Source organism: Cavia porcellus, unplaced genomic scaffold (genome assembly GCF_034190915.1).
Source record: "Cavia porcellus strain 051 isolate PalLab524CR breed Dunkin Hartley unplaced genomic scaffold, mCavPor4.1 scaffold_13, whole genome shotgun sequence".
Taxonomy (NCBI): domain Eukaryota; kingdom Metazoa; phylum Chordata; class Mammalia; order Rodentia; family Caviidae; genus Cavia; species Cavia porcellus.
The window spans coordinates 47,666,189-47,681,080 of NW_026947496.1; the positions used below are offsets into that span (position 1 = coordinate 47,666,189).

The 14,892-nt window shown below is 38.2% G+C and overlaps 1 protein-coding gene across 3 annotated transcripts in view; it reads right to left on the minus strand.

The window, feature by feature from the left end:
• Fbh1 (F-box DNA helicase 1) overlaps window positions 1-14,892 on the minus strand; it is a 57,374-nt gene that overhangs the window by 26,171 nt on the left and 16,311 nt on the right. For 2 of the 3 annotated variants that reach the window (XM_063260171.1, XM_063260172.1), the window contains exons 2-8: window positions 12,955-13,110; window positions 10,309-10,907; window positions 7,988-8,118; window positions 7,762-7,897; window positions 6,279-6,469; window positions 3,277-3,369; window positions 2,865-2,959 (exon numbers count right to left, since the gene is read on the minus strand). In XM_063260171.1, coding sequence (XP_063116241.1) covers window positions 2,865-2,959; window positions 3,277-3,369; window positions 6,279-6,469; window positions 7,762-7,897; window positions 7,988-8,118; window positions 10,309-10,907; window positions 12,955-13,110 — 1,401 coding nt within the window. The remainder of the gene's footprint in view (window positions 1-2,864; window positions 2,960-3,276; window positions 3,370-6,278; window positions 6,470-7,761; window positions 7,898-7,987; window positions 8,119-10,308; window positions 10,908-12,954; window positions 13,111-14,892) is intronic. The other variant, XM_063260173.1, reaches the window with a different exon arrangement.

Consider the following 14,892-nt stretch of genomic DNA (forward strand, 5'->3'; position numbering starts at 1 on the left):
GAATATTTAAATTTAATAATACTTTATTATGATGCCAAGTGTGGTGGTGCATGCCTTAATACCAGAACTTGTGAGGGTCAGACAGATTGCTGAGTTCAAGGCCAGCCTGAACTACATAGCGAGCCCCTTACAAAAGAAAAAAAGTTATGGAAAAAGACACATTGCCATTAATATCCCTCAAAATACTCCACTTCACTTTGAATACATTTATCCCATCATTCTTGCCACTTTCTGAAGTAGTCCTGGACATCCTCTTTTATGAGTATCTTTAATAGCATTGTTATAATTTCCTTGATGTCCTGAATCGATTCAAAACATTAACCTTTCATGGTCATTTTGACATCTGGGGAAAAGCCAAAGCTCACGTGGTGCCAGATCTAGTGAATAAAGTAGATAAGGACATACTGTAATATTTTTCTGAATCTGTCTCCCTGCTGGATGGCACTTAGCAACATTCACTGTATTTTTTTTTAATCACACTTTGTAAGGACACTCATGAAAAAGGACTTCCAGCACTGCTTCAGAAAGTTACAAGAATGACTGGAATAAGTATGCTTAAAGGAAGGTGTATTTGAAGGGGGATTAAAGGTGACAGGTCTTTTATTATAATCAGCTATTTTATTTAAACACACACTGTAATTTTTAATCAGTCCTTGTATTGAGAACACTTAACTGTAGAGTTTTTGAGGACAAAGACAACCATCTAGGTATCCAGCAGTAAGAATTCAATAAACAGTAGCTACGGCTGACCTGATAGTCATTCATGCTTCTAAAGGAAGAGCTTGCAAATGAACTCTGAATTCTGAACCACTCTGGACTCTTCTGTCTGCTCCACCTCTCCACTATTAATTTTTCAGTTATTCAATTTGATATTCACTTCAAAACTACATGAGCAACCTGGTATTTTCAGTTGTATGCTAAACATTGTGACACATTTTTTAAAACTTACATAACAATCTAGTTAAAAATAAACAACACAAGGTGAAACAGACAAAATGAGAGTATGATAACAGTATAGTGAAAAAGAATATGGATTTCAAACCAAAAAAACTCACCTGTAAAGAAGAAAAACAGTGTATCTTTCCCTACCTGCCAGGGCTATTTTGAAGACTGATGAAGTAATTTGGAAGTATTTTTAAAATGCATATATTGGCTATTTTCACTATATAATAATCAGGTACTAAATAATTAACATGATTAATTACAGTAGTTCAGCAGTCATGTATATAGGACTCAAACGACTGAAAAAGTCTTCATTAGGAAGAAACAAATGATGACAGTCAACACAGCATATCAAAGAAAAAAGAGAAAGAAAGAGAAAAAGCAAGAGTGGGGAGGGAAAATAGGAGGGGAAAAGAGCTGGAAGAAGAAAAACAGATGGGAAGGGAAGGAGAGCTAAGACAAGAGGGCACATCTCTGGAGAGACACAGAGCCAGTTTTGAATCATTTCTACTACTTATTTAATCTGGAGCAAGTCTCTCTGAGTTTCAGCATCTTTATAAAGTAAGTAACCACCCTTACAGAAGGTTGTTGTAAACTACAAGCACCCACACCAGGCACACCGCAGGCATTATATAAATTAAATTGTTATCAGAATTTTTAGGCAGAAAAGTAGAGTAGCAGGAAGAGAGTTAAGGTAGAGAACACAGCAACAGCTACTGATCAGATAAAAGGTCAGCCAGTACTTCAGGAGACTGTAAGCAGACCAGTTCAGCTGACTGAGGAAGAACAGTCACAACATATTTAGGGAAGTAGCTAGAGTCAAATCAAAGAAGCTTCCACAAGATATCACCCCCCAAATTAGAGAACTACTGAAACCTTCTAGCAGATTAACATGATCTGCCTTTCTAGAAGCCATCAATGACTAAGTTCATTCAATGATAAGGGATGTACTCAATCAACCCTGTGTTAAACCTACAAATTAACTCCTATGAACACCCTGTCTAAATAAGAAATTTGAGACTGTGGCCCTTCCAGGGGGAGAACTACCAGCGTCTTCTGAGATCCGTGCCATGTCGGAACTTAGGATGCTGGGAAACCAAGCAAGAAGCTCCCCTCCCTGGTAAGTGGCTGCTCTGTGGCAGACTACAGCCCCTCCAGAGGGAGAACCACCAGTGTCTTCTGAGATCCACACCATGTTGGAACTTACGAAGCTGGGAAACCAAGCAGCCAGCCTGCCTCCCTGCTAAGCAATAGTGAACCTACTGGTGCACAGCCTAGAGTCAAACATCAAACTTCCTCTACCCTCCTTCTCCTGTACCTCCGTTAGCAAATGGGAACCAGAATTCTGAGCGTCTTCTGGGAGGTTGACCACAGCAAATAAGCGGGATTTCCTTCTACTATCTCTTTGAAGGCAAATATTTTTATTACTGTTTTGCTCTATTCTGATTAATGGTACTGCTCTATTCAATATTCTGTTTTGATAAGTTCTATAATGTTCTGTATTTCATTTTATTTTGATATACATGATTGAAAGAATAACTATTGTAAAGATAACGAAATATACTGCAATACTTATTACTGTTATCCCGGTAACCTGCTGTGAAGTTCTGTACCAATTTCACTTTACAATCTTAGTTGGCTTTATTCTGTCTTGTTCTATTGTATTTTACTACTTTCAAAATAAAATTAAAAAAAAAAAAGAAAAGAAAAGATAAACAGGAAATTTAATGTAAATGTTTCCTGGAGTATTAGGAGAAAGCAAGTACTCCTTGGCTTTTGAAACTATTTGACTGGATTAGCTCAATAAACAATCAAGGTAAAGGTACTCTGACAGGAACAGGAAGGGGAATGCAGTGGTAATAGAAACAACTACATCACGAACTTGATCATCTGTTTTAGGAACCTAATGTGAGCTCCCTTACCTGCAAAAGCCATGATTTTCACCACTTGGAGGGGTTCCATCTTATGGTTCAAAATCAGCTGTTGTTCATGTGTAAGATGGATGGTTGTTTTCTTGCTATAATCATTACAGAAAAAAAATCAGAAGAGAAGAAAGGAATTTAAAAGCTCAGGGAATACTATCCAAAAAACCAAATAGACAAACTGGATAAACAAAATTTGGCCCCATAGAGGGATAAAAATGCTTGAAACCCAGACTATGATTCTGGTTGCAAAACTCATTAAGTCTACTCAAAATCACCAATTTGGTGAAATTTACATAATGTAACTTAGGCTTCAATAAAGTTTCCAAACTAAACGCCTCCTTCCTTATATACGAAAGAGAGTCGAGAATGGAAGACAACACGCACATCCCCACATAGAACATATACACACCCAGGCCAGACAGATGGCTCTTCTTTGACTTTGGTGGCCTGAGTACAGGAATTCTCCTGAAGATATAGGCAATAGAAAATGTTGTAGTGAATCCTAACAAGGAAAAAACAAGTAGATTTAGAGACTTTCAAACATAAGTCACTATCTGTATTTCTCCTCAGATATACTTAAGCCTCTTACCATTTCTGAAAAGTATCTCCAACCAGTTTATAAAAAAAAATGAAAAAAAAAAAGAATTTAAATCCATCTACAACTTATAGAAATCCTCTCAAGAAACACAGTTCTGGGGCTGGGGATTTAGCTCAGCAGCATAAGCACCTGCCTTGCAAGGAGGCGGTCATGAGTTCAATCCTTGGTACCAATAAAAAAAAAAAGAAACACAATTCTGAGAAAAATGCCTTATTTCTACATGTGACATCAAAAGGAGAAAGAGAACATGACATCTTAAGAGAACAGCACTAGCTGAGACTTTTAAAGACAAAAATATCAAAAAAGTACTAACAGGAGCTGAGGGCTTAGCAACTCAGTTGGTAGCACACATGCCTGGCATGCGTGAGGCCTTGGACTCAATCCTCAGCACCACGCCTCCCACCAAAAGAAAAGAACTTGTGGAAAACAAGCGTAAACTATACTACTAAAAGTGAGATTTCTATTCAAATAATTCAACCTCCTAGATAGACTTAATACCATTATGTTTCTGACCCTCAGCTGCTCTGCTGGCTACTTCTTGGACATAATATCAGTTTAAAAGCAAGAGTAACATTTTCCTTCAGCATTACAAAGGAAGGGTACTTAATTGCCAAAGAGTTAATAATTACCAAGGACAAAAATAAACAAGCCTCTAAATCAGTAAGAAGGATCCTGAAAACAAAGTTCAATCAATAAAGGAATGGTTTGCCTACCATAAACTATTCTAAAACCTGTACATGTGTACACTGAACCCAAATTCAGCTCCTGAGACCACCAAGTGTACTGCTTCCACCCCAGAGTGAGAAGTACACAGCTCCAAGTACCACTCTCTGATCCAACAGATACCTTTAATAACACACATTTCATTATCTGGTCATATTATTTTACAGGTAAAGCAGGAAGAAATGTATAAAAGCAACAAGGACAACTAGAACTACAACATATTACACTATTACAGACTGAATTGTGTCATTCTGATGTGACTGAAATAAGGAAGGGACTGAGACTAAATGAGACCATAATGCTAGGACCCTAATCTCGAAAGACTCATGTCTTTATAGAAATAACACCACCAGGTTGTCTCTCTCTATCTCTTGTTAGAACACAGAAAAAAAGTGATTCCAAGCCAAAAAGCTGATTCCTCACAGGAACTGAATCTGTCACCATCTTGGATTTGGGTGTCCAGCCGGCACAACTATGAGACAATAACCATCTATCGCTTAAGTCACTTAATCCACAGTACTTTGCTGTGGTAGTCCAAGCAGACTAAGAGACACCTTGTTCCTCATCTACATCCATGCGAGGACATTTTTCATCATCTGTGCATCTGTCATGGCTAGCTCAGATCATAAAGCTGTTTCTTCTCTATAATGCCATTGAGTGGGACGCAACATAAACCATACTTAACTAAAACGTATCTCAGAAGTGTGGCAAATGCTCAGACATTTCTGGAGAATAATTTCCCTCCTTGCATGTCACCAAGGACAGGACTACTGTTCATCTGGTGCTCCCAGTCACATTTCATTTGGGGCTCACTAACTTCTGGAGCCACTGTCCTTCTGGAGACACTGTCCCTCTGTGAAGAGCCATCCTCTCAGGGTTTCCACTGCTTCTTGAGCACTGGCTGCACTGTCATCTACCTGGCTCTACCACTCCAGACCAGAGGGTGGGCCGCTCCATAGTAGCCAACCATACTGAGGATTTTATTACAACGTCTACTCATGACCTGCAAGGTCCCCTCACATGGTCTCTATCTCTGTCTCATCTTACACTAGTCTCTTCCTTATTCACGGCCTTCTTGCCATACTGGGCCTCTTCTCCTCATACATATCAAATGCATTCCTTCTTTGGCCCTTAAGTAATTTATTTCCTCTCTCAAAATGCTCTTCCTTCAAACCTCAAAATGGTGGCCCCCTCTTTGACATCCAGAAGCTACTTTCTGAGAGAAGCATTTTCTCACGCAACCTAAGGCAATGTTCTCCACCTCCCTCGCACATCACACTGTTCTATTTTCTCTACAACACTTATACTAAGATGTTCTATTTCATATACTTACTTAAGTATTCTGTCTTCCTCCACTAGAATAAGGAGAGTTGTCAGTGCCTTGATAGCTATTTGTCATGCTGCAGGAGTGTGATATTTGCTGAACGCTTACATCCCTTAGAAAACTGACCTGTGCCCAGGTCGTCAGTCGGATGAAAGAAACCATCAAGGTCACTCTGAAATAGCACTCACTAAAGCACTTTACACCCTTAGATGATAAAGTGGATGAGACTTTTACACATTATTTATAGCCCATCTCCAAAGTAAAAAATGGAGAAAACAGATCCTAATGTTTTCCTGGGAAAATATAACCTGACATAAACAGGATCGTTTGTCTTAGTGAGGGGACATTACCTAAGACTTTGCTATCCATGAATGTAAGAACTGCCTTAGTGAGTTTTTTTTTTTTTTTCCTTTTTTGGAGACAGGGTCATCCTGGCCTCAAACGCAAAATCCTCTGGGTTTAGTCTCCCAAGGGTTAGGATTACAGGCACGTGTCATTACACCCAGCTACAGTGAGATCTTATAATCTTACAGCACTTTATGTTCACACAGTGCTGTGTATCTCCATTCATATACAAAATTCTCTTAGTCTTCTCCATTCTATAGAAAAAGAAACTGAAAAGAAAAGAAACAATGAGTTTTATGCTTGCCTAATTCTGCCTGATGTACTGAGGTAAACGCTGCTGAGTGGCAGGGCAAGGACAGTTCCAAGTCTGAGACCTTCTCATTTTGCTACAGCACCTCCTCCCTTCGTCCCAGGACATTACCTATTGCTGATGTTGATCCCCTTCTCTCTCATGGCATAGAGGAGCACAGCTATGCAGTATAAGGTCTCGGTGATATCTGGCATGGTCACTGTGGAGCTGGGTCTCCTGAGGCAGAAGAGTAGCTGCTGGATGTCACTTACACTGCTGGAAAGGAGCACCATGGCTGCCACCAGAGCCCAGACATTAACGCCCTGCAAAGTGAGGTGCATAAGATGGGAGGAGGGGGTAAGATGCAGGACTATAATCACGAAAAATCACACCACAAAACCAATAAGGAAAGGTGAGTCTGGGGCTCAGGAGCCTCTGACAGGTCATCTGAACCAAGTCCAGCTTCTCAAATGACTGTAAGAAACAGAACTTTTCATTTTGCTCTGGGTTCCTGCTTCTCAGCACTTCTGGATTAAAGATCTTGGTTTTCTTTAATTAAGAACATTTATAAAGTATCTAACATAGAACCTTGCACTACAGAAACCCTCAAGAGTTCCAACTCATCTCATACCCCTCCTTTCTAGGTCAGTGTGAGCTCTGAATTCTACAGGCAGTCAAGTACAGTTAAAACAAAACAACTAGCTAACAAGCAGTGACCTGGAAGGGACAAAGGACGCAGACACAAAAGAAGACTGAATCTTTGTTGGGGGACTCAAGATTGTCAATTCCTTAGCATTATGATGCTAATTTATCTCTATTATTTAATAATTATTATTAAATATCAATTCAATGAATATTATTTAAAAGTTTTATAAAGACAGTAATGCTCCATTTAGTAATGTATAAGTAACTGTCCAGTAACACAAAAAGACAAGAGTAGAGATATAACTTTATCATCTTTCCATTAATACACTTGTCCTTATTAAAGCGTATCTTTCAAGAAAGAAAAGTCCTATGACCCTCTTGCTATAACCATCCTATGAAAGAAATGCACTTTTCCGTAACTACCACCAGCCATCACTTCACTCAGGACAGAAAGAAAAACAGAGATTTTGGGATTCCCTCGGTGGCTAACAGAATACACGCAAGGGGCCACGTGTGGCTTCCAAGAGAAAATATAAAAACCCTGATCTGGAGGAGAAGCAGCTAGCTGAAAGTCAGGAAACTGAGGACTACTTTCAGCTTCTCTCCTCACTATGTGTCTGTGGCAAGACCTTGAATTTCTCAGTCTCTTTCAAACAACAAAAGCTATCAACAATGAAGTGGGCTGTCTTATAAAGAAATCTAAAAGTTTTCAGGGGCTAGATGGCACTTTTCAGGAATATTTCAGAGAAGAATCTTCAATATTACAGGAAAAATGTTTATTAAAATTCCTTCCAAATCCAAGAACCTGTAATTATACTTTTCCAAGGGGACCAATGAGAAGATTAATGCTCCAAAGCCTTCAGAAATTAAATGAAGATTTTGAAAAAGTAGTCTTTAACTGAACTTAACTTTAACTGCACTTTCTATCCATGAAACAAAGACACCATCTGCCCACAGCCTCTTAACATACCCCAGCGGCCACATAGAGGTCAGGTAGGTGTTGACGCACACACGCCTCTGTCTCAGGAAGGAGGGGATGATCCCGTAGACTCCACAGCATCCTCTCAGGGTCTACACTTGGGGAGCATTTAGTGGTGGCTATGAATCTGTAAAACATTCAGCAAAAATCCACAAGTAAGATAACCATGATGCACAAAAAAGGACTTCAAAAACTATGTCCCTTAGAAGAAACCCACCGTATGAGGTTCAGTACACACAAGTCTGACTTCTTTTCTATGTCATAGTTCAAGAGGATGCCATCCACTTTGTTGACGGCTTGCTCTTCATTCATTAAGTATCGATGATACAGCTTTTTCCAAGGAATGAACTATACAGTGAAAAAACCACAACAAAATAATACACATGCAATGGCTATTGGAGAGCAGATTACAACATAGACAGACAAGCTTCTACCATCTGAAAAGCAGTAATAGCTTATAATTATAAATATACACACACTTTAGGAAAAGTAAAGTATGTGACGGACTCTAGAGCATGCCATGTGTCACAAAAAACTAACTAGAGCAGAAACTGACAATGCTGAGCAGCAATCTCAATGGCCAAGGTTATTCAAGCACAGTTTACTGTACTAATAAACATCTGGAAGCTCATAGTTACCACTCTGAGCACCTCTTGTAATTACAGAGGCAAAAGGTAACTTGTATTAACTTCATGATGTCTCGATAAATTTTGTATTAAAACATTTATATAATTTTCCTTTCCTGAAGTGTATATACATTTTTTGTAGACTGTATGTGAATATGTATACGTGTGTGTGTGTGCATGTACATGCGTGTGTAAAGGGAGAGGTAGAGAGAAAAAAGAAGAGAAGAGAGAAAAATGAAAATGAAAACACAGCATACCTTACAGAATGCAATGAAAACAGTGCTCATAGCTATAAATATTTACACTAAAAAAGATGTGACATGAACAACTGGCCTTACTATTTGAGGAACTAGAAAAAAAAAAAAAAGAACTAAACCCAAAGTAGAAGGATAGCACAGATTAGAATACAAATACAGAAAAACAGAAAAAAAAGCTTGTTTAGGGGTCAATAAACTCTCAGCAAGTAAAAAAGGAACATTACAACTAATACCAAAAAATAAAATTATGAGAGATTACTGTATCAACCAAATAACAAATTGAGTTTCTCAGAAGAAATGAATAAACTCTCCAAACATAAAAACTACCAAGACTTAATTAAGAACAGAAAATCTGAACAGCCCAGTAATCAACAACCTCCCAACAAAGAAAAGCCCAGAACCGATGCCTTTACCAGAGAATCCTTCTGAACATTTAAGGGCTAATTACAGCAGGTGGACAAGGTGGCACACATTTGTAATCCCAAAGTCAAGCCCAGCCTGGGCAAATAGTAAAACCCTGTCTCAAAATAGCTCAGTGCAAAGGCCCTGGGTTCAATCCCTAGTACCTCAAAATAAAAATTTAAAAAACCCAATACTTTGCATACCTTTTTCAAAAAACTGAAGAGGAAAAAACACTTCTAGGAGGCAACCATTACCATGATACCCTGATATAAAAGCCACATACAGACACTATAAAAAAAAATCTGAGGGCTATGACAGATTACTAAATACATGAGATCATTCTTTGTAATGATAAAAATATATTAGTTTGCATTTCAAGAGGTAAGTATAAATTAGATTAAAATATTATCCCAAGAATCTTCTAGAACAGAATGGAAAAAATATTCTCATTTATCCTACCTAGAACAGACTATGCAGTTCATATCAGTCAGCTTTCAATTTACTAAGCCAAAATACTGACATAAATAGGGTTTGCATCAAAAGGGAGATTAATGTCTGACTTACTCCTTATAACTAGTGTAAGGGATACACAATCTAAATAAAACATTCTTCCAGGCCTCAGGTTTAACTAAAACCTTGACCTGGGTCGGGGGGACAAATAAATAAAAAAACACTTGTCCCTGGGATGGGAAAATATCTAATGAAACAACACAGGAAAGAACAAGGAGCCACACAGTAACATGATTAACTGCATTACTTCTGCTAATGAGCTGATGATTTTAAGGAAAGTTGTCTAAAATCATAATACTGAATAGTATGTAATAAATTATGCTACCAGAGGTATAAACTTCTATAACAGCACAAATAGGAAACAGTGACTAGATTCAACAGGATAAAATGGAAAGACATATGAGTTAAGTGTTAAAGGAAGAAGTAAGATGTCAAAAAATATGAGGGAACCTCTAAGTGGAATGGAGGGATCAAAGCCTCTTACTTACCATGGTGAACCACAACAGTCTATGACCAGAACACAGAAAATCATGTATTTCAGGTAGGATATAGAGAGGTGTTTGGAGGAGGTCAGCAAAGAAGCTGAGATAATACGCTGGGACAAGCATGGAAGGCCTTACAGGACCTTAATGAGTCTGGACTATTCTGAAACCAATGGAAACTACCATTTTTGAAGGGGCACTCTAATCAAAAGTATACCAAGATTTTAGAGGAAGCATCATTCAACTAAGCAGTTGACTCACCAGTGGGTCATTGATTATCTCCCTCCAGAGGTGACACACCAAGCTCAGATTTCCATAGAGATCTTCCACAGGGAGGAAGGCAAAGATGTGCCTTAGGACTTCACTAGGCAGGCTACATATGTGGCTCAGTACTTCTTGGCAGGGCAAGGTCCCAAGAAGCCCATAGTATGAGTCAGGAATGGGGTCTGGACCAATGTCATCAATGTCTTGCTCTGTTTCTCCAGACTCTGCAGAGTGCTGTGACAAACAGTGCTCAGCTTCTGGCCTAACTTCTCTAGGCTCTGTGCATGATGAAGACATAGGATGCCATGAGGTTTTCTTCATAACTCCATCACACTGGCTGGTCCCTGTAGCCTTATTACCTTCTTCCTCAAAGGACCGAGACCGCTTCCTGGAAGGCAAAGCAGACCTCAACGAGTCCAATCTTGCCTCTCCATCTCCTTGAGGCAGAGCACAGTTGTTTTCTGCAGGAAAGATCATGTCATCCTCGGAGTCCTGACAACTGTCCTGGCCAACAGAACTGCTTTTGGCCATGTCATTGGTGCACTGTTGTTGGCCAGCTAGAATAAACTCAGAGTTGTACCTTTGACATACTCGACCTACAGACAGAACCCAAAGAGAACAGACAAAAAATAATCAATGACTGCAGCTGATCTAAATATGATAACCTAATATCCAGTCATCTATGTTAACAGAGGAAACAGGCATGTGTTTATGGGGCAAGTAGAGAGATAAACAGCTAATTCAAAAAACAGATACATTTGCAAAGATAGAGACATTGTCTTTTGATGGTGTGATGACCTACATTACACCATGCAATGCATACAAGGTCAAATGCTGCATACTAGGCATCCAAAGGACAAACAGGAAATGACTCTGCACGTTCACACATCCACTCACACAATGCATCTTTCCTTGCTTGCTTGCTTCTCCATCTACACTTGGCTAAGGTAAAAAGAAAAAAAAAAAGCTTCAGGTTAAAAGGGTTTATTTAGCTCATTTGACAGAGCTAAACCTTTTTATTTTTATTTTCTCCTAGAAAGCTATGAAGAAAAATTATTTTAAGATAAAGAGAATTCTTTTCATATTATTACAGTGGTACCCAGCCTTTTCTACATATTTATTTGTTCCATATTTCCTAAGAACCTATAACTCTGATACTAATATGAAGTGAGGCACCGTGACCTCAAACCTTTCAGGAATGCAAGGGAGCCAAAATGGCAATTTCACCCATCACTAAAGCGTTTTCAAACTCCTAAAAATTATATTTAAATGCTAATAAAGAAAACACCTTATTGATGTAATTAAAATATATATATATAGCTGTATCTACATATTTCCTTTCTAAATAGCTACAGCCACAATTCTTGCTGTGGAAAATAAGAGAATGGATTAAAACTAGGTTTAACCTTTAATTTAAGAACTTGGAATTACTATTTCTTATACATTAGGGATATAACAACTGCTTCTGGGAACAATGCTTCTGGGGCACTGTGATAGAAACCCAGATTTTAAAGTCAGTAAGGTCTGATTAAATCCTAGTATTTCCTAATTGTCTAATTCTCATCAAGAATTAAGACACTGTATGCTCAGTGCCACTCTCATAACAGCCCAAAGAACTCACCAGAGATGAGAAATCAACATATTTACAAAACAAACTACATATCACACATATACAATGAAGTTCAAAACTGTCTTGTATAATTGGTTATAGTAGTTCCTAAAAGACAGAAATATATAATATTTAAAGAAAACTAGGCAATATTTAGATTGTATTCTAAAGTTAGATATATAAAAAGGAACTAAAGTCAATTTAGATTAAATTAACAAGTATTAATAAATATAGTAATCCATCTGGTACAGGAGGAGTAATAAGAAACCAAACTGCCAGGAGTGGGACTTTCATGTATTAACAACAAAATGTTTGAGGACCTAGAAACATTGGGTCATTATATACTGTAAACATGTATCGAACTGTCACATTATACTTCATAAATATATCAATTAAACATTATTTAAAGTTTTAAAATTAAAAATATTAAATATGAAGTGGCAGTAAGAATAAGCTTAACATTATAGTAATAGGGAAACATTTTACTATATACTCTTAAGAATAGCTGTAACAGGATAGAAAATTATCACAACCAAGAATATTACCGCAATGACATTATATTTCCATTATATAACTGGAAAATATAAAATCTGCAGTCATAGAGAAGGATTCCTATAGTGGTCCAGTAAGTGCTGGTGACGAAGGACACTATAAAACTTGCCATTGCAGCACTGCATAAAGAAAAAATTTCAAAAGAAAAACAATCACGGAGGACCTAATGACAGACTGAACAAACACTCAACAGAGTCAAGCACTCACAGCTTATAGATTACAATAATGATGAGATAGGTCCATGTCTTTTATCACTTTATAATTACATAATCTAACAAGTTCCCTGAGGCTTTTTACCAAATATTATTATGTAATGAAAATTTTGTGGAAAGTTTACAAATAATGAAAAAAAACTCAAATGACTATACCAGCATTACAAAGTCACAGGAGAAATTATCTGTAAGTGCTTTGAAACTGGAAGGTATTAAAATAGCATGCACACTGTAGATTTTGAAATATAAAATGCTTTTTTGAAGACGTACCCTTGTTCCCTCTTTTTGTTCGGGGTCTAGGATAGAGACCATGGTTCAGATCCCTGTTTGTCCATCTCTGACCGAAGGCCTGGGTCACAGTCAAATGACTCTGAGCCAACTGCTGACACTCAATGGCTGTAAGGTGCTTCCGCTTAAACCTTCTCACTGTTTTGTACCAACAGGCAGAAGAAATAGGATACTCATTAGTTATTATCAATTCTACAAGCTTGTTGGCAAACTGTACTCAATTTTGGAATACGAAGGCTGATAACTGATTGTATGGATCATCTGAACCGGCCCTTTTCCCTTCCCTGTATTCCCACCAACTTTTCCTCATTTCACAGATCTAAACATTTCTTCCTTAGAATTTAAGAAGAGCTAGGCGTGATGGCACACATCTGTAATTCCAGCACTCAGGAGGCTGAAGCAGAATTGTGAGTTTGAGGTCAGCCTGGACTACAAAGTGAGTTCAAGGTCAGTCTGGACTACATAGGGAGACTCAGTCTCAACAATAAAAACATTTAAAAAAGAAATTCAAAACAACATTGTAAGAACCTAAAATGACTTTTTTTTTTACTCAGTCTGTAGAAACCTTTCAATTGTGACTCAAAAAGAAGTTGCTACTAATATGTAACTTAGGTTTGGCATCTTTTTCTTACTTTTGCGTAGGCCACGTATTGTTCCTACAATAACCATAAACATTTAAGAGTTAGATAGATGTGCTTAAACAGTAAAAACTATGGTAACTTGTTTTTTCTCAAATAGCTAAGGCTGTTTTTCTTAATTGTGATTTAAGAAAAACATAACATACAAAGGTTGATGATAGTTTTTTAAAACCAGCTTCTCTAAATCTCAGAAGCAAAACACAGTTATAATAAAACAGGTTGTAAATTTCCTCAAGAGAAGGACCATCACTGGATGTGGTGGCACACTCCCAAAATCCCAGCATTCGAGAAGATGAGGCAGGAAGGTCACCTAGAACTCAAGGCCAGTGTGGGGTGCACAATAAGTTCACGGCCAACCAGAACTACATAGTGAGACACTGTGCCAGAAAAGGAAAGGAAAGGAAAGGAAAGGAAAGGAAAGGAAAGGAAAGGAAAGGAAAGGAAAAGGAAAGGAAGAGGAGAGGAGAGGAGAGGAGAGGAGAGGAGAGGAGAGGAGAAAAGAGGAGAAGAGAGGAGAGGAGAGGAAAAGGAGAGGAGAGGAGAGGGGAGGGGAGGGGAGGGGAGAAAAAAGTCATTTTGCACACCAGTCTTAGCTCCAAGAGCATCTCAGTACTGGGAACTAACTTAAGAAAGTAAGTGCAAGGCCCCAGAGTAGAAGAAAATCAAACCCACTTTTGAGGACAGGGGAGGAAATTTGCTATCTTCCCTTAGCAACACATTATAGCAGTAACTGTCCCTAGACTTGCTTCAAGAGTAGTACTGAAATAAAAGGGCTAGCAATATGCTTTATTGGCAGAGCATTTATCTAGCATATGTGAAGACCTTGGGTTAGAGTCCCAGCATTGCAAATAAATAAATAAAATTTAAAACATATAACATTTTACCTCTTCTGTTCATAACCCCTCTTATTAAAATAAACATCAAGTACAGTTTTGCCTGAATGAGGCCCCTGATCAAACTGGGAAAGAGGTAAGACAAAATTAGAATGCACCTTCCAGGGCACAGATAGATCTAGGTACTCCACATACACTCAGCTCAACTACAGGAATACCTTAGTCTTGCAACCAGCAAAACCACCCGCTCCATCAATCCAAGCTATCAATTTCAGCTGACTTCTCTTCAATATTCCCAACTGCTTTAGAGCTAACAAGCACAATGTCTGTAATTAAAGAGAGATCATGAATGAAGAGATGCAGCTTGGTGTAGAATGCTTGCCTACCATGTGCAAGGCCCTGAGTTCAACTCCCAACACCACAACCAATCAATAAACAGGTGAACTAAA